The sequence below is a fragment of the Mesoplodon bidens genome (genome assembly GCF_964165515.1).
Source record: "Mesoplodon bidens genome assembly, chromosome: 1".
In the NCBI taxonomy this organism is placed as follows: domain Eukaryota; kingdom Metazoa; phylum Chordata; class Mammalia; order Artiodactyla; family Ziphiidae; genus Mesoplodon; species Mesoplodon bidens.
Window position 1 is genome coordinate 203,436,768 of NC_138176.1, and position 22,443 is coordinate 203,459,210.

At 41.1% G+C, this 22,443-nt stretch overlaps 1 protein-coding gene and 1 pseudogene across 2 annotated transcripts in view; both read left to right on the forward strand.

Annotated features, from left to right (window-relative positions):
- Positions 1-2,307, forward strand: part of LOC308605427 (putative E3 ubiquitin-protein ligase HERC6) — a 36,061-nt pseudogene extending 33,754 nt beyond the window's left edge. The window contains exon 10 of the transcript XR_014017856.1: positions 675-2,307. The product of XR_014017856.1 is annotated as a putative E3 ubiquitin-protein ligase HERC6 (transcript). The remainder of the gene's footprint in view (positions 1-674) is intronic.
- A 2,385-nt stretch (positions 2,308-4,692) lies between these two features.
- HERC5 (HECT and RLD domain containing E3 ubiquitin protein ligase 5) overlaps positions 4,693-22,443 on the forward strand; it is a 42,658-nt gene continuing 24,907 nt past the window's right edge. The window contains exons 1-11 of the mRNA XM_081229966.1: positions 4,693-6,096; positions 8,592-8,712; positions 9,385-9,461; positions 11,857-12,078; positions 13,292-13,383; positions 13,633-13,763; positions 15,238-15,380; positions 16,519-16,595; positions 17,319-17,422; positions 18,648-18,707; positions 20,067-20,160. Of these exons, the coding sequence (XP_081086092.1) occupies positions 5,829-6,096; positions 8,592-8,712; positions 9,385-9,461; positions 11,857-12,078; positions 13,292-13,383; positions 13,633-13,763; positions 15,238-15,380; positions 16,519-16,595; positions 17,319-17,422; positions 18,648-18,707; positions 20,067-20,160 (1,389 nt within the window). The 5' untranslated portion in view covers positions 4,693-5,828. The remainder of the gene's footprint in view (positions 6,097-8,591; positions 8,713-9,384; positions 9,462-11,856; positions 12,079-13,291; positions 13,384-13,632; positions 13,764-15,237; positions 15,381-16,518; positions 16,596-17,318; positions 17,423-18,647; positions 18,708-20,066; positions 20,161-22,443) is intronic.

A 22,443-nucleotide genomic window follows, 5' to 3' on the forward strand; every position in this document is an offset into this window, starting at 1 on the left:
CAGACTCTAGGCGCGTGGGCTTCAGTAGTTGTGGCACACGGGCTCAGTAGTTGTGGCTTGTGGGCTCTAGAGCGCAGGATCAGTAGTTGTGGTGCACAGGCTTAGTTGTTCCGTGGCATGTGGGATCTTCCCGGACCAGGGCTTGAACCTGTGTCCTCTGCATTGGCAGGTGGATTCTTAACCACTGCGCTACCAGGGAAGCCCAGTCCAGTGGTTCTGTTGGCTGTACGTTCAGTGAGTTCACTTACATTTTCCTACTCCTGGCTTTTTCTTGGGCTTTTCCCCCTGCCTAGAATGGTCAGCCAGCTCATCTCCTTGAGAACTGACTAGCCAGCTGTGACCTCTGAAGCTTCCCTGTCACGCCAGCCCGGTGCCTCTCTCCCTGCCTTGAGTTAGCTCCTCATACTTCCTAGGTGAGCTAAACTAAACTTCCTTGTATCTTGCTGTTATATTTTCAGGTATATAATTTCCCCTCAACTAGATCATGAACTCACTAGATCAAGGACCAAGACCAAATGTCATGACTTTTTTTCACTCCACATGGTCCCATGTAGTTCTCTTTGCACAAGGGGACCCAATACATATTTGTTGAGTGAAGTGACTGATTTCTTCCTTTTCATTTTAAGTTTTGCTCTTCCTATGAACTCTCTTAACCAAAGTTTATTTCTTTTTAGTTTTTCTTACAGGAAATGAAAGGCTGCATGTAAAAGGCATACGGAAAGTGGGAATCCTATTTCACTGTCCTGAAACTTTCAGTGAAAGAGATTTCTCAAGATCACTGACGTGTCATAATATTCTGGACCTCCCTAAATATTCTACAATGGAAAGAATGGAGGACGCACTTCAAGTAGCCATCAACAGCAACAAAGGATTTATGTCACCCACGGCCACAGAGTGATAGCGACCTTCGAGAGGCTCAGATTTCAGGTTCTCTCACCCTTCGATCCTTCTGTTCTTCTTAGTACAAAGTGTTGACGGATTGTAGTTAGAATAAGTTGACAAATGCTGGGATAAACAATAACATGATGAGTCAAGGATAACATTTTTAATGAATCAACATTTCCTGATCCTTAAACTTGCTATGAGAATGCTTGCTTTTTACTGAATTATTTCCTGAACAATAATTATCATTTAAAAATATACTAAATGTTAAAAGCTAACAGATATTTTTAAAAAATTGTACATCTAGGGGTCTTCCCTGGTGGCGCAGTGGTTGAGAGTCCGCCTGCCGATGCAGGGGACGCGGGTTCGTGCCCTGGTCCAGGAGGATCCCACATGCTGCGGAGCGGCTGGGCCCGTGAGCCATGGCCACTGAGCCTGCACATCCAGAGCCTGTGCTCCGCAGTGGGAGAGGCCACAACAGTGAGAGGCCCGTGTTAAAAAAAAAAAAAAAAAAATTGTACATCTAATAAACACTGTCTGCAAATATGAAAGACATGCTGAAGTTCAAAAAAATAAAACTATAAACTAATTCAACATGTTTTTGAGGCACATAGATATATATTTTTATATTCTGGAATGTCTCCAGAGTTTTGATTTTAGCCAAACAATCTATCTGAAAAGTCTAAATGTTAAAGGATTTATTAATTTAATGAATAATGACTTATGCTCATTGCTGTGTTCCAAGAAGCATTCTAAATGCAGATATCATTATTTTGGTTAAAGGCTAAGCCCAACAAGGAACTCCCATTTAATTACAGTTGGAAAAAAATGAAGAACATGAAATATGTTTTCAGCATCATGGTATAGAATGAATTAAAGGAGAGATATAAGTATGGTGGAAATGAATTTTGTGGGCCATTTCTATCTCATATTAAATTTTAAACTGTAAGCTATTCTATAAATGCCTATTGTCATCCCAAACCATACACAGAAGCCTTGTGTCAGTGGTACTTTGGGAAAGGAAACTATGGGGTGAAGTTCATACTGGGGTGCTGATGTGGAAAGAGGGCAGGCATCTGAGGATAGACAGAACAGACATAGAGAATTCACCAAGGACACTAGAATGTAAGGTGGTTAGTAGAAACATAAGCCCCCAGCAAATCCTCGTAGTTATTTTGGATATATCTGGTTTCTAATAAATGGAATGAAGGCCCAGATGTATTCTATTTGATTTTAAGGGAAAAGGTAACTTCTAAATCTTAGGGATCCTTAGGCACCTGACTCTTGGGTTGTGTTTTTCAGGCCCTTCAACTCCAACATTACTTTTTCTGTGCAAATGGGTGAACTGTACTAAACATTTTAAGAAGAGATAGTACCAATTCTTTATATACTCTTTCAGAAAATAAAGGTAGAGAGAACACTTCCCAATTAATTCTCTGTTGCCAGCATTGCCCTAATACCAAAACCAGATAAAGACATTACAGGAAAAGAAAACTACATGTATCTCTCATATGAACAGATAGAAAAATCTTCTACAAAGTTTTAACATGTCAAACACCCAATAAAATATAAAAAGGATACTACCTTGTGACCAACTGGGATTTAGTCCAGAAATGCATTTGAAAATCCATTATATTTCACTATAATAGAAAAAAAAATCACATAATTACCTCAATAGAGGTAGAATAAAACTGACAAAATTCAACAGCCACTCATGCAGGATGGATACTCGTGGAAAACTAGGAACTTCCTCAACCTGATTACTTCATACTTAATGGTGAAAGACCAAATGCTTTCCTACTAAAATTGGGAACAAGGCCAAGATGTCTGTCATCACTTCTGTTCAACATTGTACTAGATGTACTAGTCCACACAATAAGGCAAACTAAAAAAAAGAAAGGGCATAATGATTAGAAAGGAAACAGTAAAGCTATCTTATTTACAAATTACATGGGTATCCGTAGGATATTCAAAGGGATCCATACAAAAAAACTACTAGAACTATTAAGTAAATATAGAAAGGTGTCAGGGTTCAAGGTCAATATATAAAAATAAATTGCATTTATATATACTCATAACAATCATACAATGAATTTTTTTAAAGTACCATTTGCAATATCATCAAAAAATAAGAAATACTTATGGATAAATTTAACAAAATATGCTTGACTGTTCCCTGAAAACTTGAAAACATTGCTGAATGAGATTAAAGAAGCCTTAAATTAATGGAGAGAGACATGCTCATGGACAGAAGAATCAATATTATCAGCATGTCAGTTCTTCTGAAACTGATCTAATTTAGTGCAATTTCAAAATCCTTGCAGTCTGTTTTGTAGAAATTGATAAACTGATCTTAAAATGTATATGGAAATGCAAAGGACCTAAAATAGCCAAAACAACATTGAAGAAGGACCATGGTGGAACAGTTGAGTGAACTGATTTTGAGACTTAATTAGAATCTACAGTAATCAAGGCAGTGTGGTACTGGAGTAAAAATAGACATACAGGACTTCCCTGGTGGTGCAGTGGTTAAGAATCCACCTGCCAATGCAGAGTACATGGGTTCAAGCCCTGGTCTGGGAAGATCCCACATGCCACGGAGCAACTAAACCCGTGCGCCACAACTACTGAGCCTGCGCTCTAGAGCCCGCAAACCACAACTACTGAAGCCCGCACACCTAGAGCCCATGTTCCTCAATAAGAGAAGCCACCGCAATGAGAAGCCCGCGCACCACAACAAAGAGTAGCCCCCGCTCGCCGCAACTAGAGAAAGGCCGCACGCAGCAACAAAGACCCAACACCATCAAAAAGAAATAAATAAATAAATTTATTTTTTTAAAAAATGGACATACAAATAATGGAACACAATAAAATGTCCCAAAGTAAATCGAATCACATATAGCCAACAGTTTTGACAAAGACGCCAAGGCAATTCAGTGAGTAAAGGCAAACTGGAACAGTTGGAAATACATAAGAAAAAAAAATGAACCTGTTCCCTTACAGGTTCCCATCCCATCCCTTATGTTCCCATCATAAAGAATAATTCATTTGAAATGTAAAAAAGACCTAAAGCTATAAAACTTCTAGAAGATAACATATAAGAAAATTTTTGTTACCTTGGGTCAAGCAAAGGTTTCTTAAGTAAGACAAAAAAGGCATGAACTATGTAAGAGAAAAACAAAAATGGATAAAGAAGAAAAAAATGAATAAACTGCATCAAAATTAAAACTTAAGCTCTTCAAATGACATTTTTTCATGGAATTTTATTTTTTTGTTTTAGTTTTATCATAGCTTTTTTTAAAATTGAAGTATAGTTGCTTTACAATATTGTGTTAGTTCAAATGACATTTTAAATAAAATTAAAAGGCAAGCCACAGACTGGTAGGAAACATTTCAAAACATATGTCTAATAAAGGACTTTATATGTAACATAAAGAATTGTATTATAGGGACTTCCCTGATGGTCCAGTGGTTAAGACTTCACGCTCCCAATGCAGGGGGGCCTGGTTTGATCCCTGGTCAGGGAACTAGATCCCACATGCTGCAACTGAAGATCCTGAAAGCTGCAAGGAAGATCCCACGTGCAGCAACTAAGACCCAGCACAGTCAAATAAAATAATAAATAAATATTAAAAAAGAACTCATATATATATAAAACCCTTAGATAATAAGCAATCGAATTAATAAATGGGCAAAAGATGTGAACAGACCACCAAAGAAGAGACAGAGATCAGCACTAATAAGCACCTGAAAAAAATGCTAAATATCATTAATCGTAAGGGAAATGGAAATTAAAACTGCGATAAGATAGTACTCTAGACTACCTGAATTGCTAAAATTAAAAAGACTGACCAAACCAAATGTTGGCAAAGATACAGAGGCACTGGAACTCCCATAAACTGCTGGACGGAATGCAAAATAGTATAGCACTTTAGAAAAGTTTGGTAGTTTCTTAAAATGATATTCATGTACTTACCATATGACACAGCAATTCCATTTTTAGGTATTTACCCCAAAGAAATGAAAACATTTATCCACTCAAAGACTTGTTCACAGTATTCACAGCACTTCTATTCTCTGTGGGCACAAACCGGAAAGGACTGAAAAGCCTTCCTATTAGTAAATGGATAAAGAAATTGTGGTATATCCATATAATAGAATACCACTCAATAACAAAGAGGGAACTAGTGATGAAACACTACAGGATGAATGTCAAAAGCCTTATGCTAAGTGTAAAAAGTCAGACACAAAAGACTGCACAAGTTTGAATCCATTTCTAAGAAACTCTAGAAAAGGCAAAGATTTATTGACAGCAGATCAGTGGTTGCAGGCACCGCAGCGTGGGCCGTGGGACGGCACGAGTTTAACCACGAGACTGCAGCAGAGCCCCCAACAGAATGCTTAACAAATTTCAGCTCTCCGGGCCACCATAGTTTCTGGAAATTCTGCAAGTCCGCCTGTGTCAGGGCTCCTCCTAGTGGAATTGCAGTGTTTCTTCGAAGGCCACCTGGTCCAGTTCAGGTGGCCACTGCCCGCCCGGGGACACCTTCTCAGCCCTGCTCACCCACCTCTTCACCGGCCAGCGTCCTGTTTACTCTGGCCACCGTCCAAGCCAGTCGTGAGTCATCCAGTTTCCCTTTAACTTTTCCTTTTCGATTCCGCCCCCTTAAAAAAAAAAAAAAGGCAGTTTCGATTCTCTGACACTGCCGGCTCCGCCCCCAAACAGCACATTGGAAGCCCGGCGTCGGGGCAGGGGCGGGGCAGGGAGGCTGCGGTTCCTCGACGCCGCCGCGCGTTGCGCTCGTTCCGCCTCCGCACCGCGACGCCGGGGGTCCCGTGGGCGCTCTCGCAGCGGCCATCTCCCCCTCTCCTTGCCTCGTCACAGCTCGGTCTCTTCAGAAGGTCTGGAGAGCGGAGGCACGGCCGTGGAGCCCGGGAAAACTGAGATGGAGCGGAGGCCACGGAGGGGGTCGCGGGGCGGCGGCGCGCGCTCGGCGTCCCGGCTGGTCCCGGCGTCCCGGCCCGCGGAGCCGCGGGGTGCGAAGCTCTGGCTCTTCCCCAGCGCCGACCCGCTCCGCAGCGCGCTGTCCCGGAGGACCGAGGCGACGCGCCAGATGTGCTGCACGCGCGAACGCCTGGCTGTGCTGGAGCGCGGCGGCGCCGGCGTCGAGGTCCACCAGCTGCCGGCGGGGAGCGACGGCGCCAGGAAGCCGAGTGAGTGGGGCGGCGCAGCGCCCGCTCGGCCCTCCCGCCGCGGGCTGGGCGTGTGAGTGCGGTGGGCTGCCGGGGTCGGCGCCTGCGGGGTCGGAGTCGCGGTCGGGGCCAGCAGGGACGCTTCTCTGCAGAGTGGCCCGACTTGTGCAGTTCTTCTCTCACCGCGAAGAAGATTCAGAAGGGGACCAGACGCCGCAGCGGTCCGCGGAGGCCGCAGACGCGCGCCGGCCCGGGGGGGGTTCGCGCTTGGCTCGTGCAGCATCCCTGCGCTCTCCCAGCCCCGATCCCGGTGGGCGTGGAGTTCGGCGGGGTGGTGGCGAGGAGTAGTCGGCTCCGTCCGCCGACCGCACAGAGGGAGTGTACCGGCAGCATCTTTTCTCAGCCAGCCCTCCTCTGTCGTTGGTTTCTGTTCCAAGTGTGTTTCTCACTGACCCCTTTTTCGGTCCGCTCCTATGTAGAGTCTTTGGAGAACCTCGTTCGCGTTATCTTGTTCTCAGTGACGATGTTTGCAGGCATTTTAAAGAGTGCTTTCAGTTGCACTTCTCCGTGGTAATCTCTGTAGAGATTAGGTCCGGTGTCCGTAGCTCCGATTCTACAGGTGGGCGGGAAAGCAAATGGCCACACACTCAACTGAAAAATTTGCCCTTCTGTTGAGTGAAGAAAATGATATTTTACTTTTGTTCGTTTTACTTTTAACTTGAGCGGAGTCGAGGATTTTTTTTTCTGTGGGCCATTCGCATTTCTTTTTGAACTGCCTGTTCATTCATATCTTTGCCTGGCTTTTTAAAAAAATGAGTTGTCGGGCTTCCCTGGTGGCGCAGTGGTTTAGAGTCCGCCTGCCGATGAAGGCGACACGGGTTCGTGCCCCGGTCCGGGAGGATCCCACATGCCGCGGAGCGGCTGGGCCCGTGAGCCATGGCCGCTGAGCCTGCGCGTACGGAGCCTGTGCTCCGCAACGGGAGAGGCCACAGCAGTGAGAGGCCCGCGTACCGCAAAAGAAAAAAAAAGTTGAGTTGTCATCTTTTTCGTATTTATTTGGAAGAGTTTTTGAATATTGAGTTAGAGGAGCCTTTTGTCGGTCATATACGTTGTAAAATTTTCCCCGACTTGCCTTTAGCTAAGGTTATTTTATTGTCTACTTCATCAATCTTTTAAGGAGGCTTATGGATTTTGTGTTATGTTAGAAAGCTATTCACAATCCAATTTCTTTTTTTAATGTACTCATCTTTATACTAATTTTAAGATTTTATTTTTAAACCTAAAATTTTTGATACACTTGGAAATTATTTTGACTTAAGGAATGAAGTAGGGGGATCTAGATTGATTTGCTTCTCCAGAATGGCTAGCCGGATGTCCCAGTACCTTTTTTTGAATAAACCCTCCTTTTTTCCAACTGATTTGAAATGCTGGGTCTCTAAACAACTTTAGTCTGTTGGGCCATTTCTTCTTTATTACCAAACCGTTTTGGTTCTCTTAGCATTTTTATTATGAAGTCGTTTGTGCTTTGGTATTTTTACAAGAATAGATTTTTTTTCGTTAGAACTGAAAGCTGAAACAAGGTCCCAAATCTACCCTACTTCCTTCCTTCCTTCCTTCCTTCCTTCCTTCCTTCCTTCCTTATTTATTTATTTATTTAGCTGGGCAGGGTCTTAGTTGCGGCACGCGAACTCTTAGTTGCAGCATGTGGGATCTAGTTACCTGACCAGGGATCGAACCCAGGCCCCCTGCATTGGGAGCGCGGAGTCCTAGCCACTGGACCACCAGGGAAGTCCCTGTCCTACTTTTTGTGAACAAATTAACTAAGAGTAAATGGCATAGTGGACAATTTTAAATCTTTAACTTTTAGAAAGGGCTAAATATGCACTAATGCCAATAACAATTCTTTTAACAACATCCTTTTTAAAAATCGTCCCCCCAAACCAAATGTCTCCTTTTAAGGTTATAGGCCTTGGCTTCTAGATGGAGCGTCAGGAGGGGTTTATTATTGTTATTTGTTTTGTTTTTGGAAAGAGTGTATCTCAGAATACACAATATATTTACTCTTAAAATGAGTTGTGGGGGCTTCCCTGGTGGCGCAGTGGTTGAGAATCCGCTTAGCCGATGCAGGGGACACGGGTTTGTGCCCCGGTTCGGGAAGATCCCACATGCCGCGGAGCTGCTGGGTCCGTGAGCCATGGCCGCTGAGGCTGCGCGTCCGGAGCCTGTGCTCTGCAACGGGGGGTGGGGGGTGGGGGGTGGGGGGTGGGGGGGGGTGGGCACAACAGTGAGAGGCCTGCGTACCGCAAAAAAAAAAAAAGAGAGTTGTGTTGTCCAAAAATTAAGATATATTTTCTTACAGCCTTTTTCATTTCTAGCTTTTCAAATTTAGTTTTTCTTTATGAACTTCTTGAACAGGAATCTAAAAGCATACTTTTTCCAGGTGTTTTAAGTGTATTATAATGAAATGAATAATAATAGTGGGTAACAGAATGGTGATAGTTGGATTTGCTCTGCAGAGTGCATTAAGTTAGGGAAAAAAATGAAGATACATTCCATGGACCAAGGCGCAGAGCACATGCTGGTTCTCTCCTCAGATGGAAAACCATTTGAGTACAACTATAGCATAACACATGCAAGGTAAGGAAGGTGTTTTCTTTTATTAAAAATCATTTAAATTTTACTCAAAAGGCAATCATAATTTTTGTAGGAAGATATTACTTTATATGATCCTTGTCGCCTGTTTTATACAGTGACATCTTAAGTAAATGATGAATTCTGGACAAGTTAATTCTATCAAATGAACTATAAATCAATTTATGTCTCACATCGCATGTACCATGTGTTGCTTTGGCATTTAAAGGAAATGATTGGTTAGTCCAAGTAGCCCCAAACTGGACTTTCACATTCATTAACTCATTTAACACTCCTAATAATGCTATAAGTTATATTTACAGAAATAGTTTTCAACCTTGGGAAAAAATGAATTATCAAATGAATGATTTGTGAGATTTTTTACTAGTAGATCATGTGAATTAGAAGTTATTTTCATCTTGTATTATTCCTGCATCATAAAATTATTGTACGCAAAAGTGTCTTAGAATCACCTTACCACAGTTTTGTAATGCACATTATTTTCTTTTTAAGCCACTAATTAAAGCATGTTATTATAATAATTTTAGATGTGCTGAACGTGAAGCAGTAAATTTAATGTTTTGAGCTTCAATCCTAATTAAATACAGTTAATAACTCTTACATCAGTGTTGTGACTTCCATTATGTGATCAACATAAACCATATTTTCTTTCATCAGGTTTCAGTGCATTTTACAAGAAAAAAATATAATTCAGATCACATGTGGAGATTATCATTCGCTTGCACTCTCGAAAGGTACTTTTCTGGAATATTAATTGTTTCTTGGAGCAAATGTGTGTGTGTGTAGAACTAGTAGAATGTATGTGCTTCACTTTGTAACAGAAGTATGGTTTTGAATGTGATATGGTCTAGAGCAGTACTAAAGGAGACACAAAATTAGAATTCTTGAACCTATAAAATCTTCAGGTTTTCATAATTACTATTCCTCCCTTTGCTTCTGTCAAATGACAAAACTAAAACAATTTAGTAACGAGTTTGATGTCCTTTATTTAAGGGAAAAGAGCCCATGGATTGAGAGTGTATAGGGCTTCACAAGCAGTGGAACAGTCTTCCCGAGGGGTTTCGGGCAAGGGCGAGTCGCAGCGCGGAAACCGGGCATGATTGGCTGAGGTTGCGTGGCTGACATTTAGAAAGATCAAGGAAGAAGGAAATAAGTGTAGAGCGCAGAGTAGACTTGGTGTTTGGGGATTGGCTGACTGCATATGCTGTGTTTCTGCAAGCGGAGCATTTACAGGGCCATGAAAGTTCGGTTTGGTGACGTGGCACCTGGGCTACCTCTTGGGCCTAGAGCTTTATTTCAAAAGTTCCGTGTTTTTTTATTTTTCAAATATGAAACAGTGAAAATATTCTGAATAATCAAAATCTCCTCTCTGGAAGCAGGACCAGGCATGATCCACCCTTTTCTAGAACTTTCTTCCCTTTTTCTAGTGCTCTTCCAGCTCCCATGATAGGAGCTCAGAATCCCTTGGGTCTGCTTTTATGGCCAGTTTGCAGGCCTCTGCAAATGTGTTTTAACATTACCTTTTGAATTCAGAGATTCTCCCCAGCCCTTTATTACTTCCTGTTTCTTACCAGATACCATAATGGTAGGGAAGGGAAGTAGTGAATATGGAGTATTTCCTGAAGAAACTTGACCTAATTAAGACAGGAAGGCGATAGAGGGGGGGAATTCCGGATCAAGGAAATTTTTTAAATACGTAGGACAGATATAAACATAAACTGAATGAAAGCTGGAATTCATGGGAAGTCAGTAATCAAGTATTTGACCTGTACTGAAGGCCCTGTTAAGGTTTGAGTGTATAGAACTTGTATTGGAAAAAACGGGTTTTTTGAGTTCATCCATTTATGAACAGATCGTTCATTTTGAGTATCTACCATATTGAGGTTGTGAAGATGAGACAGACACACTGTGCCTTCAAGAAGCGCAGGATCTAGGGATGTGGGACAAAGGGGTTGTTCAGGGTCTATTATTGGTAAATCACAATCTAGGAAGAATGAAAGTTGGGAAAGCAAGAAAGGGAACTGCTCATCGTTCTCAGTGGTATCATAATATTCCCGGTGGCTGAGAGGCATGTGATAATCACGTCTGAAGGAAAACCTCTGTCTCCCACCAGGTCCTGCTCAGTAAACATTAAATCTCCGATATATTTTTTTAGACTCCGTTAGATACTGTCATCTGTATTAGATAATATCTAAGAACTTTTCTTTAAAAATATGATCCAATATGTATAGGTATGACTGATTCACTTTGCCGTACACCTGAAACTAACACAACATTGTAAATCAACTCTACTCCAATAAAAATGTTTAAAACAAATAAGTAAAATAAAAAGATGTTCCAGATATTTAATTAATGGAAGAAGATGCTCACTCTTTCAAAATACTGTGCTGCAGTTTTCAATGTGTTTTTAAGGTATTTATTTAGCATCTTAAGGCACTTGGGAGAGGGAAAGAAAGAAAAGTAGTTTTAGGTTTTATTTTCCCAAATGTAGGATGTTTCTATCTTTCATGGGCCCATCCTGTGGGATTTTTAAAATAAGGGTTTCTTGAATTTGATTATAATATATTCAGATAGCTTAATTCTTTGTCCGTTCAGGCTGCTATAACAAAAATAGACTGGGTGGCTTAAACAGCAGAAATTTATTTCTCACGGTTCTGGAGGTAGAAGTCCAAAGTCAGGGTTCCAGCAGGTTCGGTGTCTAGTGAGGGCCAGTTTTCTTACAGGTGGAGTGGGTGAGGGAGCTCTCTGGGGACCCACTTATAAGGGCGTTAACCCCATTCATGAGTGCCCCCCACCTCGCGATCTCATCTAATTCTAGTCACCGCCCAAAGGCCTCACCTCCTAATACTGTCACACTGAGGGTCAGGATTTCAACGTGGGAGTTTTGAGGGGACACAGACATTCAGTTCATAGCACTACCCTTTGAGGTAAGAGGTAAGGGATTGTAACTGTCATTGCTAAAGAGAAGGTTCTGGTTTTTCTGACCGAGACGTGAGAGGATCTGAGCAGTCTTGTCAGTTTGAACGGAGGAGATCATGATGGTATAGTATGGATAGCACATAACGTCCTAGGGTGATGTCTGCTGCATCTTAAACTGACTAAGACAGCGTTTTCTCTGTTTACGTCAAGGTGGTGAGCTTTTTGCGTGGGGACAGAACTTACACGGCCAGCTTGGAGTTGGAAGAACATGTGCCTCGATCCCAACACCGCAGATCGTGGAGCACCTCTCAGGAGTCCCCTTGGTTCAGATTTCTGCAGGAGAAGCCCACAGCATGGCCTTATCCATGTCGGGAAACATTTACTCATGGGGAAGAAATGATTGTGGACAGCTGGGCCTGGGCCACACCGACAGTATGGAAACATATTTTCAAATTCATATTCTAAACAAATATATATTTGTCATGTAAGAGATGAATGCACCACAGACTTCCCTGGCAGAAATGATTCAGACCCCCACTTTCATGAGCACTGATCTCCCTGGTTATCCCTCTGTCTTCAGGGCAGAATTGGTCTAAACAACATGCGTGCACAGTGTGGAGGTCATGGCTGTAATTGAGACGTGTGTCAGGGCTAAGTGGGAAGAAGGGAAAGAGCGTGGGACTGGGGATCAGAATACCTGGGCTGTGATTCCCACTTCAAGTTAACTAATTTCAGGGCCTACCCAAGTCACTTATTTTTCTCTAGGCCTTATTTTCTTTTTCTGTAAAGTGATGAGTTTGGATGAAGTGACCTTCAAGGTACTTGTGCACTTAAATGTCTATTATCCCAATTACATTAGGACAAAAGGGTACTAAAATTCTATTTAGAAACTCACCTATCCTAGTCTCCTAAGGTATTCATTACATCTGTACACACACACAACAATTCGCATTATTGAGCTACGTCTACAAAGCAGATGGCAATACTTCTGATGACCCCAAACACCTTGTTAGAGATTTCAGGTGTGGCAAACTCTGCTGCTTTATTAGCTGTGGTAATGTACACGTTACCCCCAGAGTTACTGATCAGATACTGCATTTCTGCCTCACACGGTCCAATGCTAGTTACTCAGGAGAACCTGTAAGTCAGTGTTAGAAAAATACTCAGAGGAGGAAAAGGAACAAAGGACAGTTGAACTTATTTTTGCTGAATCTCTAAGTGCTTGGACAAGAAAATAATCGTGAAAGAGAGAAGAGGTAGTGTAAGGGAAGGACAGTGTCGTAGAGACTTTGAAAGAAAAAAAGCTTTATGTTCGTTAAAAGGGTAACGCTAGATGGGTCTTGGAAATATCAGGTATGCTTCAGTGAAGGCTAATCAGGTCAGGTTAAAAAGAGAAGAACGGGCTCTGGGAAGTGAAAGTGACACTTTCACAGGTGAGTGCCCCTGCGTGTGGCCCTTTGACCACTGCCCACCTCTGCTTTTAGACCTAAATGTACCAACACAGAGCCTTTCTTGTCAAAGTGTGTTAGGAGCTGTCGTGATGGGCCTAGAGGAAGTGGTCAGGGTATTTTATCAGTAGGTGGAACTCTAGTGTGAAATTCACCATTTCCTTTGGGTCACTTGAACTCTTCTTTCCCTTGCCTAGATAAAGCTTCTCCTTCCCTCATTGAAGTGCTGGCCAACCAGAAAGTTGAATTTCTTGCTTGTGGTGGCTCTCACACTGCCCTGCTCACAAAGGTGCGTTACCCTTGTCTCTTTGACTGTAATTCCAGGACAGCACTTAGTAGTGGACCCTGGAGCTGTGGGCAGCTAGTGTTCCCCAGAGAAGAAAGGTCACCACTGCCCACGTGCAGGACTGTCATGATCACTGGGGGGCTTTGCTTTGATGGTGATTTTATTGAGTTTTCACTGACGCCTTTGCATCAGTGAGTGTTTACTTCTGTGTCATATTTCTCTAGAACCTGATACGAAGTTCTCTTTCTTTAGGATGGGCTGGTGTTTACTTTCGGTGCTGGAAAATATGGGCAACTCGGTCACAATTCAACACAGAATGAGTTAAGACCCTGTTTGGTAACTGGACTCGTTGGGAATAGAGTGACCCAGATAGCATGTGGGAGGTAAGTTGTAAAGTGTCAGTGAAAATTGGTAAGATACGCACAGTAAGTTTAGATAGGTAGTTTAATAAAATTTCCATCAAGTTTCTTTGATTGAAATAAAGGTATCAAACATTTTCAGATAGGTGAAGATGCTTAATTTTACATTATTAGACAATCATAATAAATATTTTACTATACACATTTACTTTCATTGATTTTTTTTAATGTGTAAATATATTTACTTTCTGTTGGTCCTTTAGTGAAATACCTTTGTAACTGTTCGAATGCACTTTTATCTTTAAAAAAAAGTTATCATTTATTTGGAAAAAAATGAACAAACATGAGTTAGAAAGGTTTAGCCATTGATGTCATCACTCCATCTCTGCATTAACCAAAGGAACACTGTCACCACTCTGTATTTTTTCGTAACATACATTCCTCTGAGTAGCATGTGTTACAGAAGGAGTCCTCACCTTAGAAATGTCTTACTGCAAACCAGGCAGTACCCCTACTAACATAGGAGAATTCACTAGAAAGACACAAGACTCAGTGAAAGCTACTACACTGATGGTCACTTTTATTACAAGAGGATACAAGTTAGAACCAGTCAGAGGAAGAGATGCATAAGACAGAGTCTAGAAGGGGCCCAGATGAGGAGCTTCTGGTGTCCCCTCCCCTTGGAGCCATGGGCCGTGTTGCCTCCTCCCAGCCTGATACATGACTGAAGAATATTGCCAACCAGGGAAGCTCACGCAAGTCCAGGGTTGTTATTGGGGTTTCATTGCTTAGTCATGATTGATTGAATTATTGCCCATGTGGTTGAGCTCAACCTCCAGCCTCTGTGTATCGAGAGGTTGGGCTTACATACAGCTGGAGGGGCTTCCATGAGTCCCCTGGATAAACTATTAGGTGTGGTCTTAGGGGCGGGCTTACCATGAATAAGGGAGACACTCCTATCACTTGGAAAATTCTAAGGGTTTAGACATTACTTCCCAGGAAGTGAGGACAAAGGCCAGACCTGTGAGTAAGGCCAGATTCTTTCCTTATACATCTGTATAGTATGAGAGGCCATCGAGCAAATCAGTAGGAAAATCAGCATGATAAAGGTCTTTGGGAAATAGAGCAGGGAGCTCAGGGAGGGTCACCTAATGCTGTCTTCTAGGATGGGGAGGGGAGGGGCTCAGAGATGGCTTCCAGAAGGTGGGACTCAAGCCAAGGCCTAAAAAAGAAAGCAAGAGGTGGTGCTTGTTCTGACGAAGAGAATGTCATTTGCCTGGGTGCAGCATCATGGCCTTCAGCACGCTTAGGGGTTCCAAAATCATCTCAGCCACACATTAGTGGTTTCTTAGTTTCTAGATGGCTAATGTCATCCATTGGAAGTTGGTTAGCTGGTTTCACTGACTGAGTAGCGTAGTTTCTTCAGTTTACCAGATTGCTGCATACTCTAATCGTTGTGGATGATTGAGAACTGACCGTATGTGCTTTCATTTAATAGGCAGCACACACTTGCCTATGTTTCTGATGTGGGGAAGGTCTTTTCTTTTGGTTCTGGAAAAGAAGGACAACTGGGAAATGGAACACGTAATCAACTGATACCACGTCCCATGAGATTGCCATCAAACGAAGAACTCACATTTGGTAAATTCTTTAGGAGCACAGGATTTGGCATGAGTACCTCGGTTGAGAAACTGATGGTTCTAAGTGTGTAATGTGGGCAAGAAAAGAAATGTATGACTGTGAAGGGAGGTTTTCTAAACATTGCTTTCATTTGTTTACTTGTAAACAGCGTAACACAGCCAATCTAGTTTATCAAGTCGAAATAACCATTAGTTTTCCCTTAGCCCTTCAGGTTAAGATTAATGTGGATCTAAAATGATACAACGTAAAATAGACTATATGGGTTCAGAGGCCTATGCAGCCACTGATTCCAGTTTTCAAGGGACCTATTAATTCCATAGTGATTGTTTTTCTTACCTGATTAAATTGACTCATAATCACATAAAACCCTCAGAATGATGAGCAGCCGACACATGCCAGGCACTGTAAACTGTGCCTGACTCACCGGTCCCTAAACAGTTCCAGGAGATGTGTACTCTCAGTCCTCTTTTGCTGGACGGTGCAGAGACTTGGAGGGCAGAAGGTTAGCCTGTGAAGGGTTGTGGCTGGACACGTGAACTGTGCCCAGTGTAACTTTAGAGCCTTAGCTCTGAAACGTTCCACTGTAGAAGTGCCCCGGAGCCCTTGGGTCACTTGTTTCTGAAAGCTTAGTGGTGACCGGAAGTACCAGAATTCTCTCAGTTCTTTTGGGGAAATGAACAGTCGGGTTATTTCCTTAAGCAGATCAAGTATATCTGATTTCTTATAACCACTTGCATAGGCTTTTGAAGTACTTACATTCTTCACAGCCAGTAGTCGTTGATTAAATCTTGAGTTGTAGAATAATAAATTTTTAGTAAGAGGCGCTGAATTAAACCAGGGAACTGTTAACTAATCAAATATTTGTTTGACTGTGTTGTATATATGAGCATTTATGTTAATTATGTGTATTAAACTGAAAGCACGTCGCCGACCTTGCGAATCATCTATGTTTGCTAACTAGACTTTACCCTGAAGTAGATATGTACTTCTGCTTTATCGGTAGGAAATGTACTGAGTCTTTGTCTGTCAGAAAGATAAAAGGACTCACTTTAGGAAGACTCTAAAATTATTTAGGCTGAGTGTGTATATTTGTAGCAAATGCGTTTCTAAACTCTGATTTTTTGTAAATCCCTTTCAGAAAGCCATAACTCAGAAAAGGAGTTAATAATGATTGCTGGAGGAGATCAAAGCATTTTGCTTTGGGTGGAAAAAGAGGTAAAAATAGATCTCTAGAAGTTTTATAACTTGGTATTTTAAGCAAAACAAGGTTCTAGAATCCAGGTTTGGTGAATTCCAAAATCATCAGGTTACTAGGCTGAGTTTGGGGAACTGTTAGACATTATTGATCCTTTATTGTCTAAACTACATATGTATTTACTCAGAAAAGTCAGCAGATTTGCCCTTAGTGTATGTCAAATACGTGTGATTTCCTTAGACCCTGCTTACCTTTCGGGAGGCTCCTTGCCAAGAGCGTTTTGGTCAGGGTGCTAGTGAACCAACAGGTTGATACTCTGAAGTGACTTTGCCAGCCAATACTAAAAAAGACCCGAGGTTTATAGTCTTATGAATAATCAGTCTGTAACCTCCATATCCTACTCCACCAAGGCAAACCGAGTTCCTGCTACTTCTATACTCAGTCCTTTTAGGATCTCTCCACTCAAAGCTGTCTGATGTTCAGTTTAATCTGATCATACCCGTATAAAGTGTTCAGTGTTGAGGCATTCAGAGAACCTTACTTTGGATCTAAGCACCCTTGGACAAGAAATTGGCAACCAGGCAAATGATTGATTGTTCCTTGGTAGAATCTTACTTTATGATTTTTGCAGAGCTATGTTATCCACGCTTAGTATTACTCTATCCTTAGAACGTGCCTGAGACTTGGTTACCTATTTCTGTGGTGTCTGAGTTACTGTATTTTACTATTTTGTTTGTTTACAGAATTCCTACGTTAATCTGAGGAGGAAAATTCCTACCTTGAATGAAGGCACTGTAAAGAGATGGATTGCTGACGTGGGGACTAAACAGTGGCAGAATACAAAAAGGTACACCCTAAGTGTCTGCTCATACAGCTCTCTAAAGCAGTGTTTCCCCAACTGGTTCTGCATAATACAGAGATGTGAGATTTTGTGGTCCACTAGTGGTCCATTTGTCAGAGATCTGCAGAGAAACAGAACCAGTAGGGTGTGTTTGAGGGTGGTGGGGAGAGATTTTAAGGAATTGGCTCATGCAGTTGTAGGGGATGGTAAGTACAAAATCTCTGAGGCAGGACAGCAGGCTGGAGACCCAGGGAAGAGTTGATATTGCAGCTTGAGTCTCAAGGCAGTCTGGAGGCAGAATTCCCTCTTCCTCTGGAGACCTTAGACTTTTTCTCTTAAGGCCTTCAACTGATTGGGTGAGGCCCACCCACATTATGGAGGGTCATCTGCTTTTCTCACAGTCTACTGATTTGAATGTTAATCTCATCTAAAAAATACCTTCACAGCAACATCTAGATTGGTGTCTGATCAAATCTCTGGGTACCATGGCCTAGCCAAGTTGACACATACAGTTTAGCATGTAAGCTCCATGGGGGTGTCTTTCTTTACTGCAGGACTTCTCTGGGCCTTTGATATGTTTAATTGTGACACTGAGCAGGAAATATAGTCTACAGTTTCTCAACCCTCGTTGACTTTAGAGCCTCTTGTTGGTTGAGCTGTTATTCGCAGCTGAACAGCTTAGGCAACCTTATTCTCAATGATAGAACTCCTACCACCTGTACAAATTATACTCATTTATACAGGCGTTTCCTTTTAGAGACATTTTTAGGTATGGCTTCCTAATTCTGGAAAGTAGTTATACCAAATAGCTGCATCATGCAGAGCACAAATGGTCAAGAACTATTTGTGCAAGTACTTCTATGACAGAACTGAGCATACATCCCCACCTTTAATTTCTGGTTAATTTTTTTTGTTTCTATTCCAGTGGAATAGAAATAAGTAGGGCTTGGAAAGCTGGGTGGGTTGGGAGTGTTTTATTTGTCCAAGAAAATATCCTAGGTCAAGCCTTATCCTCTTTCCCTCTGGCTTCTCTGAGTACACATCTTTTTATTTCCCATGTTTGTTTGCCTCTGAAATTTTGAGATTTCGCAAATGAGACTTTCAGATGCCCATGGCAATATACAAATAAATTGGAGATGGAGGGAGGAGTTTGAAGGACAATTTATCATGTCTCCTGCTACAAGGAGGCATATTCTGATTTGTTTTAACCACCATCTTCTTCCTAATATAGGGAAATCAGAGAGATATTTTCATCTCCTGCATGTCTGGCTGGAAGTTTTTTAAGGGAAAGGTAATATATATAATAAATTTAAAATTCTGTTGAAAACACTTATGTATAGATAGCATGGTGACTATGTTAATAATACTGTATTGTATATTTGAAAGTTGCTGAGAGAATAGATCTTACAAGTTCTCATCACAAGAAAAAAATGTGTAAGTATGTGTGGTGATGAATATTAACTAGACTTGTGGTGATCATTTCACAGTATATGCTTTACATATATCAGTGCATTATGTTGTACACACCTGAAACTAATATAATGTTATGTGTCCATTATATCTCAATTTAAAAAACTGTGATAGATGGTAAAGAAAATGGTTTGAGGGTAAAATAATTATCTATGTCTTTATCTCTTTTTAAAAATTACCTTTTTTTTCCTACAAAAGCACATATATGCTTGCTGTGGAAAATGTCAAAAAAAAAGACATGAAACAAAAAGAAAATGAAAATCAGCCAAAATTCACCACTTAAGTGTAATAGCTAGTGTTTGTATAAATATCTTTTTTAATGCAAATCTGTTGTTTTACAAAAAATGGAATTATATTGTTTTATACATTTCTTCACACTTAATACATTTGCCCATTTTTCCATTTTATTCAGTTTTTATATTATTCAGTATTTCCCCATAACATCATTTTAATGGTTGCATGGTATTCCATGGGAAGGACATACCTTAATTTATTTGATTACTTCCTTATTGCTAGATACTAAGGTTTCTTTGAATTTTTAAGTATTACGAAAGAATGACTTTGTACTTCTTTTCCTAAATATTGGTATAATATTTATTTAAAATAACCTTTTCTGTTTTCAGACACTAAATATATGTATTATTTCACAAAGAATGGGTCTATTTTTAGACAGTATGTTCAGTCCAGTATAAATGTAATTCTTGAGCTAAGACAGACATTTCATTAGTAATTTTCTCTTTGATTACTAAAAATTTACTGCTCTGAAACCCCCTTTTTGGTCCCTGCTTATAGTTCATGTAACTGGAAAACAAGAAAAACCTTTACCTTTTTTCTGTGGCTATTTTTTTTTTGTACTGAAAAATAAATATTTATTGATTACTCATTTAAGATAAGACAATATCTGATATAAAGTCTGATAGCATATGTATTGTTAATGCAGCCTCGATTTTTTGACATTTCAGAAATAATCATATTTTGTCAGCTATATTTTCAATTGTGTTTGTATTCAGCCAAATTTTTATAGTTACTGAAAAGGTGAGAAAAAAGTAATTTTATTAAAATGAAGCAAGCTTGAGAAGAAACTTTTCATCTGGATAAATAATCTAATAAAATATTTAATTTTGAAGTGTCCTTTTTCATTTACTTATTCATCCATTTTTCATTTACCTTCCTTCCACAGAATAGCTGGAGAAACGATGTCTATTCATTTGGACTTAAATACAGCAAGGGACACCTTTAAGGAGTTAACCCAAAAGGACTGGATTACTAACATGGTGGTATTCTTCAGATTGTTACCTGGAAAAAGAAAATACACTGAAACATTTTTATAAGAACTGAAAATTTCAGAAGAAATATCTTGTTTTCAGATACTCTTTGAGACCCTGTGGCATATACAGATTAAGTTAAACTCAGCTACCATTCAGGAGTTTCCCCACTTAGGGTGAAATAGGTAGTATAGGAGGCACTTAGATTACAAATAATCTAACTAGTTCATTGGTGCCCACACACATACACGTATATGTACAGGCACTCCCCTAGAGGGAATGTTTTCAATTTAGGGCTTTAGGAAGATGATTAAAATATTTGTTGAGACTGGTACACTAGAATAAGAACAACATTCTATTTGCAGTTATTTTAAACATAAGTATAGAAATGAAAACACTTTTTCTGATATGAATGTCCCCCTCACCAAGGACTGCCTGGTCTGCACTTCCTTTTCTGTAGGTTCTAGAATATTCTTGTTCTTTCTGGGATTGTTGCTTCTTTGTTTCAGCACTGTTTCTACTATCTTTAGGCTTCCCTCTTGGAGATGCTTCAGGCATGCTTCCTTTATGAATGTAGCCTTTCCTAATGTAGCTTTTATTAATTTTATTTCCCTGTTCTACTGTACTGATTGAGCTAGGGGTGGTACTGTCTGTGTTGTTCTCTCAGTCTGTTTCTTTCTGGGTCTCTGGCTCGTTTTTGCGCGCTCTCTCTCTCCCTCCCTCCCTCTCTCCCTCCCCCTCCTTCACTTCTCTTGGCTACCCCCACCCCCATTTGGTCTTTCCTTCTGCTTCTGTGGCTCTTGTTCTTTCCCTCTCTCTGTCTCGTGCTTGTTCTCTTCCGGCTCTCAGCTCCCTCACCTGGTCTCTTGCTCTGTCTGACACACTCAGCATTCTGTACCTTAGCTGCAGGTTCTCTCTCGCACACTCTTTTCTCAAGGGGAGATGGAAAATTTAATTATTTTAACTTTGGCAGAACCATTGCCCAATTAGGAGTCTGATGTAAAATGGATCCCTAATTAGGCACCTTTATCAGGACTCTGCAGCAGTTAGTAGAAAGATCACCAGAAAGAGAAAGCCATTTCTGCATCTGTGAAGGGAAGAGGTTGGACCAGTTCATCACTAAGGCTAATTATACCTTAGTTGTGCCAGAACAATATCATATACAGTGCAAGCGACATAATCGTAGAGCGGTCTCCCATTGTTTCAGATGGGACAATTGGATCAGAAGACCTGTAATGTTTCTGTCTTGAGATTTCTGTGATGTGGACTCACAGACTTGGCCTTCCTTCATTTATTCAGCAAATATTTGAATACTGCTCAGCGTAGGGAGCTGTGGTGAGACTCCTGTTTTTAGAGGCTCCTGGTTTAGTGAAGCAGACGGATACCTACGTGCAGGTGTCAGTTGTCTTCCCAAGTTCCCAGCTTAGAACATACTGGGTGTATAACAAATATTTTTAGATGAATGAATTGATTCATTACCTGGGCAGTGAACGGTCAGCTCTATTTAGAGTGCTCAAAACAAGGTGCCCAGGGGGAGGGGAGTTTACTGGCTACCTGCAGGGGAAGGACATTCCAGGCAGTCAGGAAGGTGTGCACCAAGGCACGAGATGTGAAACAGTATAACTGGCTTGAGAGCGGTACAGCGGTTCTGAAGGGCTGGGAGGTTTGGGGTTGTGGGTGATGAGGGGCCCAGAGGAAGGAGGGGGGCATGTGCGGCAGTCAGCTGTGCATGTGACTCCGGAGACTGAACCTCGTGGTGGGAGCCCAGTAGAATGTTCTTATGTGAAAATGGATAACTAAGATTTTGTACATTTAGAGAGATCATTTAGCTAGTATCTCATAATTTAGTGATTGAGTTTGAGGTTTGGAGTCAGAAAGATCCAGGAGAGATTCTCACTTAGCTCTGTGACCCTCAGAAGGTTAATTTCCCTAACAGGCAGAGTTCTCATTTATGAATCGGGGTTAATCATACCATCTGTGTTATAGAGAAACGACAAGGATAAATGAACTTACGTATGTGAATTACTTAGCGCAGTATCTGACAAATAACAAGAACCCTGTACACACTAGCTTATCTTCTTAACGGGGTTTTAGGCAAATTATCACCATTCATCTGAGCCCACAGAACACATAAACATTCAGAATTCCATTTGAATTTGTCTTCAACACTTGCCTTCTGAATTGGGGAAACTATAAGAAGATTGGAAGGGCTAGAAACTAGAGTTTGGTGGAGAGAGTTTGTGATGAGACAGGTGCTTCTGTGAGAAGCTAACAGGAAACCATGCTGATTTT